The sequence below is a fragment of the Sus scrofa genome, chromosome 3 (genome assembly GCF_054392235.1).
Source record: "Sus scrofa isolate SSC_HxYL_T2T_F1_AM1 chromosome 3, Sscrofa_HxYL_maternal_Yorkshire_Landrace_v2.0, whole genome shotgun sequence".
Lineage (NCBI taxonomy): Eukaryota > Metazoa > Chordata > Mammalia > Artiodactyla > Suidae > Sus > Sus scrofa.
In genome coordinates this window covers 66,809,968-66,831,630 of record NC_139385.1, presented here as the reverse complement: position 1 = coordinate 66,831,630, position 21,663 = coordinate 66,809,968, and the positions used below count along the sequence as shown (strand labels likewise).

Genomic DNA, 21,663 nt, shown 5'->3' with positions numbered 1-21,663 from the left:
ACATGGTATATAAAGTTTCAGGTAGGGTTTTTCAGAGGAATCCCTACTTTTCACCAAGGTAGCAGTCATTTTTTAGAGCCATTGGTTTTTCAAATCTTCCTTTGGTGATAGATACTTTCTATTGAGATATAAAATATTGTTTGGTTTCTAAAACATCTTTCCTACCATAAGCTTTGTGTAAACAGTCTCCGAAAACACAAAGTACTATTTTAACTCAGATTTGTTTCATTAGGTTTTAGGCACTAATAGATGTGACTCACAGTACTGTAAGTAGTTGGAATTTCTTCTAAGTTTAGAATCGCATGTCCTAAGAATCCATTGTATGGATATGCCACATTTTTACCTATCCATCGGTTAATGGAGATCTGATTGTTCAACTTTTTGGCTGTTATGAATAATAAATACGGCTTTAAAAATCTGCTTTTGGGTTTTGGTGTGGACATGTGTTTTCAGTTCTTTGGGGTATATACCTAGGAGTGAAATTGCTGGGTCAATTGTAACTCTAACTTTTCCAGGAATTGCCAACTAGTTTTAACTTTCTTCGCCCAGGAACTGCCAAGGTTGCTGCTCCCTTTTACATTACAGCCAGTGATGTATAGAATTTTAGTTTCTCTGAATCCTCATCAACACTTGTTATTGTCTGACTTTCTGATTATAGCCATTCTAGTGGGTGTGAAGTTGTGTCTTATTGTGACTTTTGCTTATTGTGACCTTTTTCATGATGGCTTAAGATGTTGATGTTGAATATCTTTTCATGTCCAGATCTTTTGTTTGGAGATCTATTCAGATCCTTTGCCTCTTTTAAAATTGAGTTCTTTTATTTAGTCTAGATGCAAATCCTTTATCAGACATGATTTGCAGGTATTTTCGCCACAGAATATTCTGTGGGTTATGTTTATTTTCTGCCGTAGGGGAATGTTGTTTCACTTTCTTAATGGTATCCTTTATAGCACAAAATTTAATCATACTAATCTGTTTCTTCTTGGTTGCTTGTGCTTTTGGTGTCAGATCTAAGAAATCACCAAATCTAAGGTCGTGAAGATTTACTATGCTTCCTTCTAGTAGCTTTATAATTTTAGTTCTTACACACTTTGAGCCTAAGGGGTTTGAGGTTAATATTTTCATGTTGTCTGAGGTAGGGGTCCAACCTGATTCTTTATATGTGGATATTCAGTTGTCCCAGCACTATTTTTTTTATGTTTTAATTTTGTTTATTTATTTGTCATTTTAGGGCTGTACCTGTGGCCTATGGAGGTTCCCAGGCTAGGGGATGAATTGGAGCTATAGCTGCTGGACTACACCACAGCCACAGCAGATCCCAGCTGCGTCTGTGCTCTATACCCATAGCTCACAGCTACACGGGATCCTTAACCCACTGAGCAAGGCCAGGGATCAAACTTGTGTCCTCATGGATGCTAGTCAGATTTGTTTCTGTTGAGCCACGATGGCAACTCCTTTTTTTTTTTTTTTTTTTTTAAAGATAAAGAGATTACTGTTTCTCTAATTCCTTATTGAAATCAGTTGACCATATGTGTAGGGGTTTATTTCTGAACTCTCAGTTTTGTTTCGTTGATCTATGTGTCTGTCCTTATGGCAGTATCACACTGTCTTGATTACTATAGCTTTGTTAGTAAATTTGAAATTGGGAAGTGTGATTTCTCTAACTTCTTTTTTGAGATTGTTTTGACTAATCTAGATTCCTTGCATCTCCATACAGATTTTATGGTTGGATTCTCAATTATTAAAAAAAAAAAAAAAAAAAAAGGCAGCTGGGATTTTGATTGGGATTGCATCTCTTCTGCACATCAGTTTTGGGAGTATTGCCAGAATGCCTTCAGAACCATGAACATGGAATGTTTTTAGGTCTTTAGCTTCTTTCAGTGATTTTTTGGGTAGTTTTCAGAGTACATTTGCAACTCTTTTAAAAAGTTATTCTGAGGCATTTCTTTATGCTATTGTAATATAATTATTTTTAGTTTCATTTTTAGATTGTTTATTGCTGGTGAATGGTTTAAATACAATTGATTTTTATATATTGATCTTCTGTTGACAATCTTACTGAAGTCATATTTAGCTTGAAAGGTTTTTTGTTTATGTGAATTCCTTATGATTTTCTTTGTACACAGTCACATCATCAGTTCACATAGTTTTCTCCTTCTTTTTGAATCTAAATGGCTTTTATTTCTTCATCTTGCCTTAAGCTCTGGCTAGATATTATTGTCTCCTGTTGAATAGAAGTGGGGAAAGTGGACATCCTTGTCTTGTTTCTGATCTTAAGGGGCAAAAGGCTTTCAGTTTTTCCCATTAAGTGTTTTAGGTGTGTTTTTTGTAGACATTCTTTTTTTCAGATTGAAAAGTTTCTCTTCTGTTCCTAGTTTGTTGAGTGTTTTTTTTCCCTCCATGAGTAGGTGTTGGATTTTTTTAAATGGCTGTTATTTCATCTGTTGAGATGATTATATGGTTTTCTCATGTACTCCATTTATATATGGTGAATTACATCAATTGATTTTCATGTGTTGAACCAACTTTACAGTCCTATGAGATCCCACTTGGTCATGATATACAATCCTTGTATGTTCATGGATGTAGTTTGCTAGTGTTCCGTTGAGGATTTCTTTTTCTTTCTTTTTTTTTTTTTAACTTTTTATTATAAAAATTTTAAGCACATAGAACAGTTGTATACTCCTCACCTAGATTTAATCATTGTTATAGTATTTTGTTGTCATTTTTGTTTTTATGTATTTTATAGACATCTTGACATTTTCTCTCTTGAAATGTTTCCTTTTATAACCATAATACCCTTATTCCACCTAGTGCATTTAACACAGATAATACTTTTTCTTTTTTGTCTTTTTCAGGGCTGCACCCGTGGCACATGGAGGTACCCAGGCTAGGGGTCCAATCGGAGCTGTAGCTGCTGCCTACACCACGGCCGCAGCAACGATCTGAGGCATAGCTGCAACATACACCACAGCTGCAACATACATCACAGCTCACAGCAACGCCAGATCACTAACCCACTGAGTGAGGCCAGGGATCAAACCCACAACTTCATGGTTCCTAGTTGGATTTGTTAAACACTGAGCCACAATGGGAACTCCAGCACAGATAATACTTAACATCCAGTTCATACAGCTCCACAATAGCTTTCTTTCTTTCTTTTCTTTTTTTGTCTTTTGTCTTTTCAGGGCCGCAGCCGCAGCATATGGAGGTTCCCAGGCTGGGGGTTGAATCAGAGCTACAGCTGCCAGCCTATCCCACAGCCACAGTAACATGGGATCTAAGCCACGTCTGCGAACTACACCACAGCTCATGGCAACGCCAGATGCCCAACCCACTGAGCAGGGCCAGAGATCGAACCCGCAACCTCATGGTTACTAGTTGGGTTTGCCAACCTTGACGGGAACTCCCACAATAGCTTTCATAGTTGGTTTGTTGAAACCAGTTTGCAGACAAAGTTCAGACTGCATTTCATTGTGGTGTAGCTCTTAATTTTTGAAAGTCACACTTTCATTATAGATATCTGGCTAAAATTACCCCCCCCTCCCCCCCGTGTAAGTCGTCTTTTATGTTCTCATGCTGAGTTTATAATTTTTAGGTCTTGGTCATCTCAGCCTATTGGTAATTAGAATGGAGGAGAATTATTAGACATTTAAGTAGCAGTTGTGTTCTGTGCTGTTGTTTGGTTTACGGACAAAATCTTTTTGCAGGTCTATAGACTTACTACTCCTGATTGAGGAATGATGTGTTAAATTATATTAGTTATTTCTTGTTTGGGTGGTATGAAATATCAATTTTGTGAGAGTTTTTTGAGACTAAATTCATATAAGATTAACCATTTTAAATGTACAATTCTGTGGCATTTAGTACATTCACAGTGTTGTGCAATCTTCCCTGTCTAGTTCCAGAACATTTTCATCACTTCAAAGGAGATCCTCTATCATTAAGCAGTTACATCCCCTTTCCGTCCGCCTCTCATTCACTAGCAACCACTAATATACTAGGAATCTGGGTTTTTTTTTTTTTTTTTTTTTGTCTTTTTTTAGGGCTGCACCCATGGCATATGGAAGTTCCCAGGCTAGGGCTCCAGTCAGAACTGTAGCTGCCAGCCTACACCACCGCCATAGCAATGCCAGATCTGAGCCGTGTCTGCGACCTATACCACAGCTCACGGCAACACCAGATCCTTAACCCATTGAGTGAGGCCAGGGATTGAACCTGCAACCTCATGGTTCCTAGTCAGATTCGTTTCCACTGAGCCATGTTGGGAACTCCAGGAATACAGGTTTGTTGTTTGTTGTTTGTTTGTTTGTTTTTTGGCACTGTCCATGGCATGCGGAAGTCCTGGGGCCAGGATTGAACCTGCGCCACAGCAGCAATCTGAGCTGCTGCAGTGACAGTGCCAGATCCTTAGCCTGCTGAGCCACCAGGGCACTCCTACTCTTTTGATTTACCTATTCTGGATATTTCATGTAAATAGGATCATACCATGCTGTGATGTTTTGTGTGTGGGTTCTTTGATTTTGCTTGTTTTCAGGGTTCCCCCATTTTAGAATGTATCCATAATTCATTTTTTTAAATGGTTGAATAATATTCCATTAGGTGTATATACCGCATAATGTTTACTCATTCATCCAACGATGGGTGTTTCAGTTGTTTCCACATTTTGGCTATTGTGAAAAGTGCTGCTATGAATGGAAACTCCATGACAGAAACTCCTTTCCTCATTTTTAAATTGGCTTGTTTCTCTTTGTTGAATTGTAGGAGTTTTTTATATATTTTGGATACTTGACTCTTAGAAGGTAAGGTATATGATTTGTAAATATTTTCTCCCATTGTGTTGTGGGTTGTCGTTTTACTATCTTGATATAGTGCCCTTTTTACAAAATACTTAATTTTGATAAAATTGAGTTGCCTATTTTTTATTGTTTTTGCTTATGCTTTTGGTGTTATATCTAAGAATCCGCTGCTAAGTCATGCCAGGTCATGAAAATTTATTTGTATTTTTTTTTTCTAAAGAGTTTTATTGTTTCATCTCTAACAGTTAGGTTATAACCCATTTTGAGGTAATTTTTGTATACAGTTTGAGGTAGGGGCCCAACTTTTTTATGTGTGGAGATCTAATCCTGGCACTGTTTGTTGAGGAGATTATTTCTTTCTCTAGTGGTTAGTTTTGGTACTGCTGTTGAATCAATTGACCATGGATGAATGGATTTATTTCTGGACTTTCGGTTTTTTTTTTTTTTTTTTTTTGTCTTTTTGTCTTTTGTTGTTGTTGCTATTTCTTGGGCCACTCCCGCGGCATATGGAGGTTCCCAGGCTAGGGGTCAAATCGGAGCTGTAGCCACCGGCCTACGCCAGAGCCACAGCAACGAGGGATCCGAGCCGCGTCTGCAACCTACACCACAGTTCACGGCAACGCCGGATCGTTAACCCACTGAGCAAGGGCAGGGACCGAACCCGCAACCTCATGGTTCCTAGTCGGATTCGTTAACCACTGCGCCACGACGGGAACTCCCTGGACTTTCAGTTTTATTCTTTAGGTGTTTACATTTTTCCTTATGCTAGTACCACATTGGTTTGATTACTGTGGTGTGAATTTTCTTAAATGAAAAATTTCAAACATAGACAAAAGTAGATAACTCACCTGTACATCACCCAAGCTTCAAATATTACTGATTCATAGATTACCTTGTTTCGTCTGTATCCAGCGCACGCTCTTCATCCCTCTCTCCACTATATTGACACAACCCCAGACATTCGCACATATTTCCAGAGGTTACATATCAGTTATAAGAAAGATTTACATCTTAAATATAAATTTTGAGTGGTACATTTCCATTCATTTGGAAAATTCACATACAGAGACTCCTTATCTGTGCTAGATAAATGAATTGTCATTGTAGTTTTCTCTGGGATTTTTATTCGTAATTTTTTTTTTTTTTTTTTTTTTTTTTTTTTGTCTTTTGTCTTTTTTGTCTTTTGTTGTTGTTGTTGCTATTTCTTGGGCCGCTCCTGCGGCATATGGAGGTTCCCAGGCTAGGGGCAGATTTGGAGCTGTAGCCACCGGCCTACGCCGGAGCCACAGCAACGTGGGATCCGAGCCGCGTCTGCAACCTACACCACAGCTCACGGCAACGCCGGATCGTTAACCCACTGAGCAAGGGCAGGGACCGAACCCGCAACCTCATGGTTCCTAGTCGGATTCGTTAACCACTGCGCCACGACGGGAACTCCTCTCTGGGATTTTTAAACAGGTGTTTGAAAATACTGTTTTCAGAAAAAGTGAATTTGGAAATTTTACTGTGCTCAAACTACAGTAATTGTTAGAGTGGTAGATAGGGTGTTTATTGAGCTGCAGTGAGGACTCTGGTGAGCCTTGCCTACTGTATGAAAATTGAGGTTGCCATTCCAGAATAGGGTTTTTTCTTTATTTAATAGTGCCTATTAAGAATGTGTTACATTTCCTGCTGGTTGCTAGTTGTAGAACGTAAGGAGGTGAATTGAGCATAGAAAAAGGAGTTTTCTGTTCTCAAAAGAGCTTACGTTTTAATATAGCAAATAGGCATGTGCAGGGATAATACAGTGAGGAAGTGAAGGGCGAATGTGGGTTCAAGTTAATATGGGAGTGCCACCCTCAAAATTTCAAATTGGCCTTCTAGAGTTACTGTATGTATGTCTTGCAGATCCCTTTCTAACTAAATCTTCTATCAGGTAAGTAAGCCAGGTGAGAAGGAACAGGAGTGTGGTGTATGTTTCTAGTATGCAAGATCTTGAGTTGCTTCTCTCTTGCCTAATAATTCTGCACACAGGTGCAGCCAGACCATTCTAATGATGGTGTTGCTCAGCAAGTGAGAAGTACCCTCCCCTGAGAATAGTTACCTGCATCAAATTTTTATTAATATTTAATTGGCTCTACCAGGCATTATCAAAGGAAATTAGGTGGGAATAATTCTTTTTTTTTTTTTTTTTTAATTTTTTTAGGTCTGCACCGGCAGCACATGGTGGTTCCCAGGTTAGGGGTCGAATCGGAGCACTAGCTGCTGGCCTACATCACAGCCATAGCCATGCCAGATTGGAGCCGCATCTGCGACCTACACCACAGCTCATGGCAATGCTGAATCCTTAACCCACTGAGTGAAGCTAGGGATCAAACCAACACCCTCCTGGTTACTAGTTGGATTATTTCTGCTGCACCACAACAGGAACTCCGAATAATTCTTTAACACTGATTAAGGACCAGAGTTACTTTTACAGAGTACAAAGATTATGAGTTCACTTTCAGTGAGTATTTGAAGTGTTCAGTTTAATCAATGGAGATCATAAATTATGTCCTTAGAGGTGTTAATTGAGAATGTTGACTTAATGATCAATATTGCTTATGTATGTTTTTAGGCATAAAACTAAGCATGAACTCCTAGCTCTTATGTACTTATGAAATCCTAAAGATGTTTATATTGAATAGTAACAAATACAATAAAAATTTTTAAAGTTCAAATTGGGCAGCATTGATGTGAAGAATGATACTGTTGTGTTGATTGTAGAGTAGTGCTTTTCATCCTTTAATGTGCTTATGATTCACCTGTGGATCTTATTAAAATGGAGATTTTGAGTCAGTTAAGTCTTGGTGGGACCTGAGATTTTTGCATTTCTAACAGGTGATACTGATGCTTCTTATCCTGGAATTATTCTTTGGGTAGCACAATATTAATGACCACTTGATAGTGAATGTTTTGCCTCCTATAATGGACTTCTTTGGAGTTCAGTATGCTTATACTAGTAAGGGCTCAATTTTCTAATATCTTTTTTAATATGAGCTAATGACTTTATATTACAGCCCTTTCTCTTGGCAGAAATGTTTAATTTATGTAGTAAGTCTGCCTCTGATATTTTTCATCACCATGAAACAGCTTAGTGGGGGAGAGTAAACAAAAGCTTGGCTTGATGTTCTATGATAGTACACTGATAAAGTGGCCATCCATATAGTTCATGGAATGTGCATCTTAAATCTATAAAATTAAAACAAATTAGATAAAAGTTACTGGGGAGAATTTTCAGGTTTCTGAAGTTACCCGCAACCCAACATTTCCTTTTTGCAACCACCCCACCCTGCCACCATTGAGGGTACTCAATCCAGTTTGAAAAAGCTGCTCTCAACTGATTTTGTTATGTACATTGGAATCCATAGTAATGAAGAAACATATATACTTGGGGGTATACAAGAAGATGCTTGTATTTGCTTTTAAAAGTATTCTTATCACCTCAATGTATGAGGTATTTAGAAAGTGGGAAATTAGGCTGAATTTTGTGGAACATAGTAACATTCCATTTGCTTGCAATGAATGATGTAAGTAGCAGATGATTTCATATTCCTTTTATGAATGCCTTTAAGAAAGTTTTAAGTTGGGGGGGCTTTTTTTTTTTTTTTTAAAGACAGTAGGTACTTCTGAGTTCATTAATGTTAATGGTAAGGAATGGATTCCTCCTTATTGTATCGTAACAAGTCATTCCAAACGTAGTGGTTTAATACAATAAAAATCATCTCTCTTGGTTCTGAGGGCTGACTGAGCTCAGGTCTTGGTTGGAGGTCTCCATGTGGCTGCAGGTAAATGGTGGCTGTGACGGAGTCATCTTAAAGGCTGCCTTACTGACACTCACTCACTTTTGGTAGTTGATGGTGGCTGTTGCTTGGGACTTCTGCTGGAATACCTGTCCTTAACCTTTCTGTGTGGTCTGGACATCCTCATTAGCTTGGCAGTGAATATCTGAAGAGCCATAAAGTAGAAAGCCTCTGTTCAGAATCTATAGCATCATTTCTTCCATATTCTCTTGAGCATATAGTCACACAGTCTGACATTGAAGGGGAGAGGCATAGATCCCCACCTTTCAGAGTGTCAGAAATTTGGGGGCCACATTGTAAGAACCTTGGGAGTTCCCATTGTGGCTCAGTGGAAACGAATCCAACCAGTATCCATGAGGACGTGTGTTCGATCCCTGGCCTCACTCATTGGGTTAAGGATCTGGCGTTATCGTGAGCTGTGGCGTAGGTTGAAAACGTGACTCAGATTCCACGTTGCTGTGGCTGTGGTGTAGGCCAGCAGCTACAGCTCTGATTTGATCCCTAGCCTGGGAACTTCCATATGCTGTGGGTGCAGCCCCCCCCCCCCAAAAAAATAGATTGTAAGACCCACAGAGGGTAAAATTAAAAATAAAAAGGCATTGAGAAGAGGGGCTGGTAGGATAGAATCCTAGGAAGCTTGGAGGTTTTAATTTGTGTGGGAAAGGGTTGGATTTCCTATGTTCTTATCTAACGTTAGACAGCTTTTTAGTGGAAAATGCTCGTCATTAATAAATGAAGTTTGTTAATTTTAGAATTGAGAGATTTGCACATAAAGTTCATTTTCCTTCACTTGCTGTAAACTTTGTTGTTTTGTTGGTTATGTGTCTTTAAAAAGCTTTACTTACTGATCTCAAAATGGAATGTCTTATTTTTCATATTATTTGCAATTTTTGATTATTCCAAAAAGTCAAACACCAAAGTTGATCACATGCCTTGCTTGCACAATTAAACAAGAAACACCATGTTTTAAAAAAGATTCCTTCAGGATTTTGCCGAAGTGGAAATGAATCCTAGTAGTATTCATGTAAGGACGTGGGTTTGTTTGGTCCCTGGCCTTGCTCAGGGGGTCAGGGTTTTCGGCCTTGCTGTGAGCTGTGGTATAGGTTGCAGATGTGGCTCGGATCCTGAGTTGCTCTGACTGTGGTGTAGGCTGGCAGCTGTACCTCCCATTCAACCCTTAGCCTGGGAAATTTGATATGCCGCTGGTGTGGCTATAAAAATAAAGAAAAATAAATAAATAAAAAGATTCCTTCACAATAACATATTTTAGTTACATTGCATTAATAGAAATTAAAGTATTGTGAATATTTATACATTTTTATTTACATAACTTATAAAAACGGGTATATGACTTAAGTATATATAAATTTTAACCTTTACTGTTCAGTAAGATAAGTGCATTCTGTAACTTCTCACCTGTTTTTATAGTATTCCTAGAAATTTAAACTCTCTTTTGAGGTGTAACGAACATAAAATTCACAAATTTCAAATGTGGAGCCTGTGAGCTTTGATAAACAGCTATGCTGCTTTCATTACAGTTGTGACACTGAATTTTTATTAACCCCAGAAGTTCCCTTATGACTCTTTGTAGGCAGTACTCTCTGGCCAAAAATCACTATAGCTTTTTTTTTTTTGGAGGGGGGAAGCACTCTAGATTTTCCTTTTCTAGAGATTCATGTAAATAAAATCAATTCCTTTATTGGCTGACTGGGTTTCACTTAATACTTTTGAGATTCATCTATGTTGGTGTGTGTGTGTAACATTAATTCTTTTATCATTAAGTATTCTTTTGTGTGGATAGATGACAATTTGTTTATGAATTACCTGGTAGATGGATATTTAGGTTTTTTCCAGCTTCTTGTGATTATGATTAAATCTGCTATGAACATTTGAGTGCAAGTCTTTGTGTGGACATATGTTTTCGTTTCTCTTAGGTAAATACCTAGGAGTGGGATTGCTGGGTCCTATGGTAAGTGTGTATGTTTAACTTGAAGAAACCGCCAAGCTGTCTCTTCCAAAGTGGCTGTGCCATTTTTGCATTCTCTCTAGGGGTGTGTTCCAGCTGCTGCACATCCTCTCTCAGCACTTAGTATTATCAGTCCTTAATTTAAGTCATTCTGGTGGCTGTGTAGTGGCATCTCATTGTGGTTTTATTTACATTTCTTAGTGATACTGGCCATCTTGTCATGTGTTTACCAGCCTTTCTTGTGTTTCATTTGGTTTAAGTGTATATAAATCATTGCCCATTTAAAAATTGTGTTTTTTGGAGTTCCCGTCATGGCTCAGTGGTTAACAAACCCGACTAGTAACCATGAGGTTGCAGATTTGATCCCTGGCCTCCCTCAGTGGGTTAAGGATCCAGTGTTGCCGTGAGCTGTGGTGTAGGTCACAGATGCGGCTTGGATCCCAAGTTGGTGTGGCTGTGGCGTAGGCCGGCGGTTATAGCTCAGATTCAACCCCTTAGCTGGAAACCTCCATATGCCATGGGTGTGGCCCTAAAAAGGAAAAGAAAAAATTGTGTTTTTTAATGTTGAAAGTAGGAACTTTTTATGTATCATAGACAAACCTTTCATCAAATATATTTATTGCAACTTTTTCCTCAGTTTGAGGTTTGCCTGCTCATTTAAACAGTGTTTGATTTTCTCAGACTTTTAAGATAATTGTAGATTGACATGCAATTGTAAGAATACAGAGAGATCCTTGTACCTTTCGTTCAAATTCTTCTTGAACGTAAAACATCTTGAAAAACTGTACAATATCACACCCTGGATATTGACATTGATAGAGCTCACCTAACATATGCAGATTTGCCCAGTTTCACATGTACTAGTGTGTTTGTGTTTGGTGCTACACATGTGTAGATTTGTATTTTCTCTACAGTCAAAATACAGAACATCACTGCAAGATTCCTCATGTTGTCCATTTGTATCATGTTCAACTCCTTTCTGTGTACCTCCCCACCCAACCCTAGTAACCATGAATCTGTTCTATACTTAGAAAATTTTTTCTTTTCAAAAATTCATGTAAATGGAATCATGTTTGTATATAACCTTTAGGAATTGGCCCCTTTCTGCTCAGTCTTGTTTTCTTGAGATCCATCCAAGTTGTTGCATGTATCAATATTTCATTCAGTCTTATTGCTGAAGAGTATTCCATGGAATGGGGATGAACCATTTATTTAACCATTCACCCATTAAAAATGTGGGTTGTTATCAGCTTTTGGCTATTACAAATAAAGCTGCTCCAAACATTTGTTACAAGTTTCTGCATGACATCATTTGGGGGGGGGCGGTCACTGAGGGATAAATGTGAAAGAGGTCATATGCTGGGTCCTATGGTAAGTACATTTTTAGTTTTACAGGAAAATGATAGACTTGTTTTCCAGAGTGGCTGTACCAGTTTATATTTTCACCAGCAATGTCTGAGTGATCCAGGTCCTCTGCATTCTCAACCAACACTGTTCTCATCATTGTTTTGAGGGGAGAAGACATTCTGATGGGTATGTAGTGATATCCCATTGTACTTTCTTTTTTCTTTTTTTGGCCGCCCCACTGCAGATGGAGTTCTCTGACCACGGATAAGATCTGAGCCTCAGTTGTGACCTATGCCACTTGACCCACTGTGCCAGGCCATGTGTCCTGGCACTGCAGAGACACAACTGATTCACCTATGCCCCAGCAGGAACTCCCAATCCCATTGTGATTTTAATTTGCATTTCCCAAGTAGCTAATAATGTGAAACATCATTTATTTACCATCTGCAAATACTCTTTTTTTTTTTTTTTTTTTTTTTTGTCTTTTCTAGGGCTGCTTATGTGGCATATGGAGGTTCCCAGGCTAGGGGTCTAATCAGAGCTGTAGCCGCCGGTTGGCACCACAGCCACAGCAGTGCTAGATCCGAGCTGCCTCTGCGACCTACACCACAGGTCACGGCAACGCCGGATCCTTAACCCACTGAGTGACGCCAGGGATCAAACCTGTGACCTCATGGTTCCTAGTCGGATTCCTTAACCACTGAGCCATGATGGGAACTCCCTGTCAATGCTCTTTAGTGAAATACCTTTTTACGCGTTTAGTCCATCTTCTAGTTGGATTGTTTGCATTTTTACTGTTGCGTTTGGAGATTTCTTCAAGTATTCTAGATACTAGTTTTTTTTCAGATAGGTGGTTTGCAGATATTTTCTCCCACTTTTGTAGCTTGTTTTTTTTCATTGCCTTCACATGGTCTTGTATACACTTAAATTTTGATGAAGTCCAATTTTTTTGGGGGGGGATTGTACTTTTAATTTCAAATCTTAACTGTTTGCTTATTGCAAAGAGATAATAATTGAAATATACCAGATCAACAAAAAAATTCAGTCACATTTGTGTGTATTGAGTATGTAGAAACAGATTAAAAATACAACTTTGGATTTCTTTAAAAGTTAACTTTTAAAGTAATTAGAAAATCACAAAACTGATGAAAGCAATCAAAGAAGATCTAAATAAATGGAAAAACATACCACATTCATGGATTGAAAAACTCAACGTAATTGAGATGCCATTTAAAAAAAATTCATACACAATGCAGTTGCTGTTAAAATTACAACAAGATTTTGGGGGGGGGGGGTAGATGTACACAAGATTGTTCTAAAATTTGTTTGAAAAGTCAAAGGAGTTAAGAATATATAAAACGGGAGTTCCCTTTGTGGCTCAGCAGTAATTAACCTGAAGAGTATCCATGAGGATGTGCATTTGATCGCTGGCCTCACTCAGTGGGTTAAGGAGCTGTGGTGTAGGTTGTAGATGTGGCTGGGATCCTGTGTGGCTGTGGTGTAGGTTAGCACCTGCAATGCCAATTTGACCTCTAGCCTGAGAACTTCCGTATGTTGGAGGTGTGGCCCTAAATAAATAAATAAATAAAATAAAACAATTCTGATAATAATAAAGGGAAAGGAATCACTCCATTTGATTTCAAGACTTTCTGTAAGCTTTTGTGACCATGACATCAGAGAGAGAGACACAAATCAATAGAGACAAACAGAGAACTTAGTAATGGCAGTATACAAGTACAACGGAGTGGTTTTTGACAGAGGTGCAACAGCAATTCAGTGTAGGATGGACAGTTGAAATGTTGTTGGAGCTGTTGTATACCCATAGGCAAAAAAGATAAAAATGGATCATCGATTTAAATACAAACATTAAAGTATACAACCTTCAAAATATAACATATTAAAAAAAGAATATATTAAAAATCTTCAGGATCTAGGGGTTATTGAAAAGTTCTTTGTCGTGACACCAAAAGTATCCATAAAGGAAAAAACATGATAAATGATATTTCATGCAAATTCAAAATTTTTGCTCTGGTTAAAAACCCTGCTAATTGGACAAGCTACAAACTGGAAGAAAGTATACATAAACCATGTATCTGACCAATAACTCATATAAAGAGTTAAAACTCAGAGTTCCCATTGTGGCTCAGTGGAAACGAGTCTGACTAGTATCCATGAGGATGCAGTTTTGATCCCTGGCCTTGCTCCAGTGGGTTAAGGATCTAGCGTTGCCTTGAACTGTGGTGTAGGTTGCAGACGTGGCTTGGATTCCACATTGCTGTGACTGTGGCGTCGGCCTAGCTGCAGCTCTGATTTAGCCCCTGGCCTGAGAACCTCTATATGCTGCAGGTGCAGCCCTAACAAAAAGACCAAAGGAAAAAAAAAGGAGTTAAAACTCAACATTAAAAGAAAATCAATCCAGTAAGAAAATGACAAAGATATGAAGAGACATTTCACTGAATATATATGAATGGCAAATAAGTACATGAAAAATGTTTAACTTTGTTAGCCTTTAAGGAAATGGAAAATAAGACATTGATGTGCTATAATCACACATATATTAGAAAAGCTTAAGGAAAAGTAGCCATAATACTAAATACTGGCTGGGATGTGGAAAAAAATGCATGTCTCCATGCATTGTTGGTGGTGGGAGTATTAAATGGTGAGGTCACTTTAGAAAGGAGTTTGACTATTTCTTAAAAAACTACACATACTCATTTTTTAAGGCCATTAAGTTGTAACTTTTTTTTCTATCTTGATGGAGGAATGTGGCCTATTAAAATACTGAGTTGAATACAGTAAGCTGCCTGTTATTTCTGGAAATCTGCAGTAAGTTTAGAATAAAGGATTAGGGGCTTTTAGGGGGAATATTAGCAGGAGTATTGTATTTTTGATAAAGGAAAAAGTGATCTGCAGAAAGACGTACCTACAGGAAAATACTTTTACAGATTCCATGAAGATTTTAAAGCTTTCTCTATCAGCATGACTGAATTTTATATTTGACTGTTTATTGAAATCTTAAAGCTGTAGTGTGTAGTGGGTAGGTAGAAAAGTGGGGCTAAAAATGTAGGCAGAGTATGGTGTAAAGTTTCTAGTTAAATCACTGACATTACGTGTCACCTTCATGTCCTGCTGTATGTCATGTTTGACATTTTAGGACATTCTTTTGAATCGGGCAGGAAGTTTAATACGCATGAAAGAACCCATTGTAGCTAAGGCTAAGTCATTGTTATAACATTGATATACTTTGTAGCTATGTTTGGATTTCTCAAATAATTTTCAGGAACTTGATTATTTCGCATTTTCTGGGAAGTCAGTATAATTCTGGTATGTGAAATACCTGAAATTGTTGATCATCATCCTTAAGCTTAGTACAGTTGTTATGAGGATAAAGCAACATAATATATAGTATGTCTAGTGGTTGGTTAGCACAATATCTGACATATAAGCACTCAAATATGTTAATTTCTATTAGCCAGAAGTGGCTTTTCACACTCAAGAGCATACAGATGTAGTCTTGTATTTTGTTACTCTAGAAATGTTTGTTAATATTACGGAAATATAGCCAATCAGAAGCTATTTTGATTAGATGAATATCATTTAGGTGAGAGTTTGCAAGTTTTTGGAGTTTAGCTGCTGAGCCTCAGTCATGAACCACCTTCCCATCTCACCCTGTCTCAGAAGCTGCTGTGGTGTGAAATATTGGCAGGGGTGTGTGGAGATAGTGCTGGTTGATATCATGCTGGGCCAGACTTAGGTTTGTGCTGGGTTCTTCCTCCCTCCTTTCTGTATACATCCAGTTGTCACTTAAGTGTTGCTGATCAATCCCCGTGGTATTTATCTGACGTGCATGTCTTCATCTTGTCTGCCACTGCTGCAACTCAGGTATGTGTTTTGTCATTCCAATTAACTATAAAAACTTCCTCCCTTTTCCTGCATCCTAACTGGTTGGGATTCTGCCCTGTCATTTGTACCAGAGGTAGCTTTCTAAAATGCATATTTGATTATTTCAGCGGGATTAAGATCTTTGGCTTTGGAATCAGAACACCCTGGGTTCAAATCCCATCTCTGCCTTGTATGATCCTAGAGTTCTCTGCCTCAATTTCTTCATTTATAAAAAAGAAAAACGATTCAAATCTCACCTACAGTTGCCTGGAAAGATTGCTAAAAATACATTGCCTAGCTCCCACCCGAGTTTCTGGTCCCTTAGATCATGGGTGGGTTCAAGAAATCAGGAACCTATGAAAAGCTGCTGAGTTGGTTCATATACCTGAGGCACCGAGCATGTTAATGCCTTTAGTTTTTTACTCATTGTGTCTGATACAAGCACTCTCTTTGCCTGGTTCACTCCTGCTTCTCCTTCAGTAATTGGTTCTAGGTTTCTCCTCTGCTAGGAAGTATTTGACTTTTTCATCCTGCATTTGTTGCTTTGGGAAGTCACCATCAGTATAGTGGTTCAGTGTTCTATAATCCCCCTCAATACACTGTCTAAAATATAGGACAAGAGGGAACAAACACATTTCAATTCTGGTCAGCTACTAAAGTGTAGAATTGCTTTAAATCACAGCGTTTAGCATTTTGGAATTCCTGGCTTCCTCATTTGTTCTCTCCCCTACAAAGCTCCTTGAGGATAAATCCTATTTCCTCAATGTCTTGTTCATAATCTTTAAGTTATGTGGTTAAAAGTTAATTGTCTTTTGGAATTCTCTTTATTGAAGTGAAGTATCTTCATAACAAGGCATTCACCGTGGAAGCCATGTTGCATGAGGTCTTTGTTTTATTATTATATCACTTACTTGAATTCACACCTTTTCTACCTGTACATCTCAAACCGGCTGACTTCCTTTGTTTAATGTCGGTTTTAGCTGGAACTCAGTTTGGTTTACTCCAGTTAATATTGGTAGGTAGGTAAGGACATCGTGGGATGGAGCCAGAAACAAAACCAGGAATGTGGAAGATTATGAGCAGGTTTGGTCTGGATTTTGGGGTGTTCCAGGTGTTTCATTTATTTATTTTATGTGAATCATTCCTAATTTATTTAGATTTGTATGTGTGGACATGTTTTGCTGAAGGCATTCAAACTTTGTGCAACTTTGTTTTCCCTTTGGTAAAATGAGATAATAGACTAGATTAAGTTTCTTTAAGCTCTAAAAATTCTGCTATTCTAAGTAAAAATATATAGGTATCCATTATTGATAATCAAGAAATAATCTTTTTTTAATCTTTCAAGTTCTCTTCATTTTATAAGTAATTTCATTCAGGCAATCCCAAAGAAACTTTGTTATCAACAAAAGTTTCTTGATTACCTTGATTTTATTCCTCGAGCTCTTCATTGTTATTCTTTCTGATTCGAGTGCAACTCAGTCTTTATTGAAGCAGATACAGAGAGTCTGATAAGTAGGTATAACTCAAGTGTTGTCGTAAAAGAACTTTGCAAACGATTTTTCTCAGTGGGCTGCTAATGCATGAAAAAGGCTAAAATGAAAAAAATTTTTGTCTGTAAGTGAATGTGGCAAATTATTTTGCTCTTGAGTAACATTTAGGTCTTCTTTGTTTTCATTTAAGTGCCAAGGATGACATTGATCTTGACGCATTGGCTGCAGAAATAGAAGGAGCTGGTGCTGCCAAGGAACAGGAACCTCAAAAGTCAAAGGGGAAAAAGAAAAAGGAGAAAAAAAGACAAGATTTTGAGTAAGTATATTTTAAATATATTTGATTTTTCTTAGCTTTGGTACTAGATTTACTTATTACACTAATTCAGTACCTCAAAATAGATTTTTAATCTGTTTCTAGTGAAGATGATATCCTGAAAGAACTGGAAGAATTGTCTTGGGAGGCTCAAGGCATCAAAGCTGACAGAGAAACTGCTGCAGTAAAGGTGAAAGATTGTTCATTGTTGCTGGATCATGCTTCCTCCTAGCTCATTTTAAGGACCGCTTTTGGTAACTTTTGAGCAATGTACATATGTTAGGTAAACGTTTCTATAAGATTTGATGGTAAAGGGGGAAAACAATTTTTAGGAAAGAAATAGTTAAAAACCTTTCACAGATATAAAGATGCTTTATTTGGGAATCTAAAGGTATTTCCTGGTTTGTAAAATTGCTAGATTTGAAAGTATCACACTTTCTAACTCTGTCTCTGATTTTTTATATTGTTTCTTGCCCATCCTTTGAATGTGATAAGCATCAAGTAATGAGAAAGTGATAGGTGTTTTTCTTTCAGTTTCTCCCCCCCACCCCTGGCTTTTGTGCCATTTGTAGAAGGCAGTAAAAGAGGACTGGTGACTAGTGCTTGCTTCAGAGCACCTGGATTCTGCATTTTACAGTGAATGTGAGATGTGCCTGAGCCTAGGAGAGCTTCTGGTACTTGCTTGAGGTTTTATATTCTTGTTAAAGGGATCTTATTTTGAAATTATTTTGAAAGTTTTTTCTGTGTGTACTTAATGAAGTACATGACTTTGAAGAGTCTCGGTTATTTTAAAAAAATAAAGTATAACTCTGTTAATACTTCTAACAATGGAAATTTTTTTAGCCAACAGAAAATAATGAAGATGAATCCACCTCAAAACAAGATAAAAAAAAGAAAGGACAGAAAGGCAAAAAACAAAGTTTTGAAGATAATGATAGTGAAGAATTGGAAGATAAAGATTCAAAATCGAAAAAGACTGCAAAGCCCAAAGTGGAAATGTACTCTGCGAGTGATGATGATGATGATTTTAATAAAGTCTCCAAAAAAGCTAAAGGGAAAGCTCAAAAATCAAACAAGAAATGGGATGGGTCAGAAGAGGATGAAGCTGACAGTAAAAGAATTAAAGAGCGTGCCAGAGTACATTCTTCCGGTGAAAGTGGGGATGAATCAGATGAATTTTTGCCGTCTAGGAAAGGACAGAAAAAAAATCAGAAAAATAAGCCAGGTCCTAATGTAGAGAGCGGGAATGAAGATGACGACTCCTCCTTTAAAATCAAGACAGTGGCTCAAAAGAAGGCAGAAAAGAAAGAGCGTGAGAGAAAAAAGCGGGATGAAGAAAAGGCAAAGCTGCGGAAGCTGAAAGAAAAAGAAGAGCTAGAATCTGGTAAAAAGGACCAGAGTAAACCAAAAGACTCACAAAGAAAAACTGAAGAGGAAGCTGTAAAATCCAAGGTGATTCTTGATTCTGGAGCAGCTCCTGCCCCTGAGGAGAAAGGGGAGACTCCTGCAGCTGCTGAAGGTTGGTAGTGGTGCAGAGGAAAGGGCGGAGGGCTTAGCTTCCTCCTTAGTCCAAGTTTTCATCTTTGGGCTCCCAAACCATCTTATTACTTATCCTTGGTTATAAGGGCGCTGAGTTGCAAGAAGCTTTTAAAAAATTACGTCTGAGTATTCTTGTACTCGATTTTTTCATTGTTAAATGTTTATGTGTACAGTAAAAAATACCTTTCAAAGGTTTTATGCACAAACTAGGATTTTCCCATAATTTCATTGTGAAAAGCAACTTTTTGCTGTTGATAAAGACCAGAAGTTGCCTAATAAAAATTTTATTTTTTTGATAACAGTGTGAGATAATATCTGAATTCTTTCCTGTTCTTAAAAACCTAATTCAGTCTATGAAATGGAAAAGTAACACGCTAAAATTAGATAACATTTTTTGGCAACAGTGATTCATGTTTTTGTACCATAACCAATAAAAAAAACTTTCTAGCTAAATTTACCCCTCTTATTCAGAATGAAAACAAAGATCAAAGAATCGACATAGGTTTTCTTCAGACTAGAATTCGTTTGTTTGTTTTTGGCTGTGCCTGTGGCATGTGGGAGTTCCGAGCCAGGAATCAAACTTGCACCATAGCACCAACCCAAGCTGCTGCATTGACAGTGTGGGATCCATAACCTGCTGCACCACAGGGGAGCCCCCTAGCCTAGAAAACTTTTAATGCGAAATTTGGCATAGCTTCTTTAACCACTCGTATTGTTTGTACATCCTTGAGGAGAACCATCATGAAAGCTTCGTAAACTTTAATTCTTTAGCAGAATGCTATGGTGGTCTTAGACTCTAATTATATTTTCTATTTTTTTTCTCCTAATATCCTCTTAAGGTAGGCATGATTCTTATCACTCCCATGTTATAGAAACAAAACTAGCTACAGAATTTAGGAATCCAGACAGTATGGATTAAGAAGATACTTTGGGTACAGTATACCTTCTTCCTACTGATAGGATTCCCCTGTCTTGATCCCTCAGGACAACTCAGAGGAGCAGCATTGTAATGTAAGCTCCTGAGGAGGCCAGGAGGGTTGTTTTGAGCTCTTCTGGCTTCTCAAGTGCTCAGGATGCCTTTATGCCTAGAGATGTTAGCCTGCAGCTGGCATCAGCCTTGGCCCACTCTGGTCCCTGAATTCTGGGGTTTGCTCATATTGCCTTAGGAAACAACCTATTTATTTATTTTGCTTTTCAGGGCCACACCCACAGCATATGAATGTTCCTGAGCTAGGGGTCCAATTGGAGTTACAGCTGCTGGCCTATACCACAGCCACAGCAACACAGAGTCCGAGCCGTGTCTGTTTGACCTACACAAACAGCTCAAGACAGCGCCAGATCCTTAACCCACTGAGTGAGGCCAGGGATCCAAACCGACACCTCATAGCTCCTAGTGGGATTCATTTCCACTGTGCCATGACTGGAACTCTGGAAACAACCTTTTTAAAAACTCTTTGTCTCTCTTCTTTTTTGGTAGATGACAATGAAGGAGACAAAAAGAAAAAAGATAAGAAGAAAAAGAAGGGAGAAAAGGAAGAAAAAGAGAAAGAGAAGAAAAAAGGACCTAGCAAAGCCACAGTTAAAGCTATGCAAGAAGCTCTGGCTAAGCTTAAAGAAGAAGAAGAAAGACAGAAGAGAGAAGAGGAAGAACGGATAAAACGGCTTGAAGAGCTAGAAGCCAAGCGGAAGGAAGAGGTATGTTTTCACAAAGTTGTTGATATTGATGTTTTGTTGTACTGAAAATCTTCTGATGAACTCTCTCTAGCTTTTTGATACGAAAAATTTCTTAGTTGCATGATTCAGAATACTTCAGAATAATAATACATTATTCTCATAGAAATAGGGAGATACAGAAAATCCTTTTATTTCCTCAGGTAGACAAGAGATGCTTGTATGTCATTGCCAATGCAGAGTCTATCATGTGATATTAATTAACACTTATGTACAGGAATCTCCTAAGGATACTTTGCATGTATATCAAGAACTTTGTTGGAAATTGGGGTTGTTTAAATTTTTTTTTTTTTTTTGTCTTTTGTTGTTGTTGTTGCTGCTATTTCTTGGGCCGCTCCCGCGGCATATGGAGGTTCCCAGGCTAGGGGTTGAATCGGAGCTGTAGTCTCCGGCCTACGCCGGAGCCACAGCAACGCGGGATCCGAGCCGCGTCTGCAACCTACACCACAGCTCACGGCAACGCCGGATCGTTAACCCACTGAGCAAGGGCATGGACCGAACCCGCAACCTCATGGTTCCTAGTCGGATTCGTTAACCACTGCGCCACGACGGGAACTCCGATTGTTTAAATTTTATAATTCTGGAGTTGTGATTGTGGCTCAGTGGGAACGAATCTGACCAGCATCCATGAGGACGCAGGTTCGATCCCTGGCCTCTCTCAGTGGGTTAAGGATCGAGTGTTACTGTGAGCTACGGTGTAGGTCGCTGACGCTGCTTGGAGCCTGCATTGCTGTGGCTGTGGTGTAGGCTGGCAGCTACAGCTAAGATTCTACCC

At 38.4% G+C, this 21,663-nt stretch overlaps 1 protein-coding gene across 2 annotated transcripts in view; it reads left to right on the top strand.

Annotated features, from left to right (window-relative positions):
* Positions 1-21,663, top strand: part of EIF5B (eukaryotic translation initiation factor 5B) — a 68,470-nt gene that overhangs the window by 8,101 nt on the left and 38,706 nt on the right. For both annotated transcript variants that reach the window (XM_021087193.2, XM_021087192.2), the window contains exons 2-5: positions 17,496-17,621; positions 17,724-17,808; positions 18,462-19,137; positions 20,635-20,852. In XM_021087193.2, the coding sequence (XP_020942852.1) occupies positions 17,496-17,621; positions 17,724-17,808; positions 18,462-19,137; positions 20,635-20,852 (1,105 nt within the window). The remainder of the gene's footprint in view (positions 1-17,495; positions 17,622-17,723; positions 17,809-18,461; positions 19,138-20,634; positions 20,853-21,663) is intronic.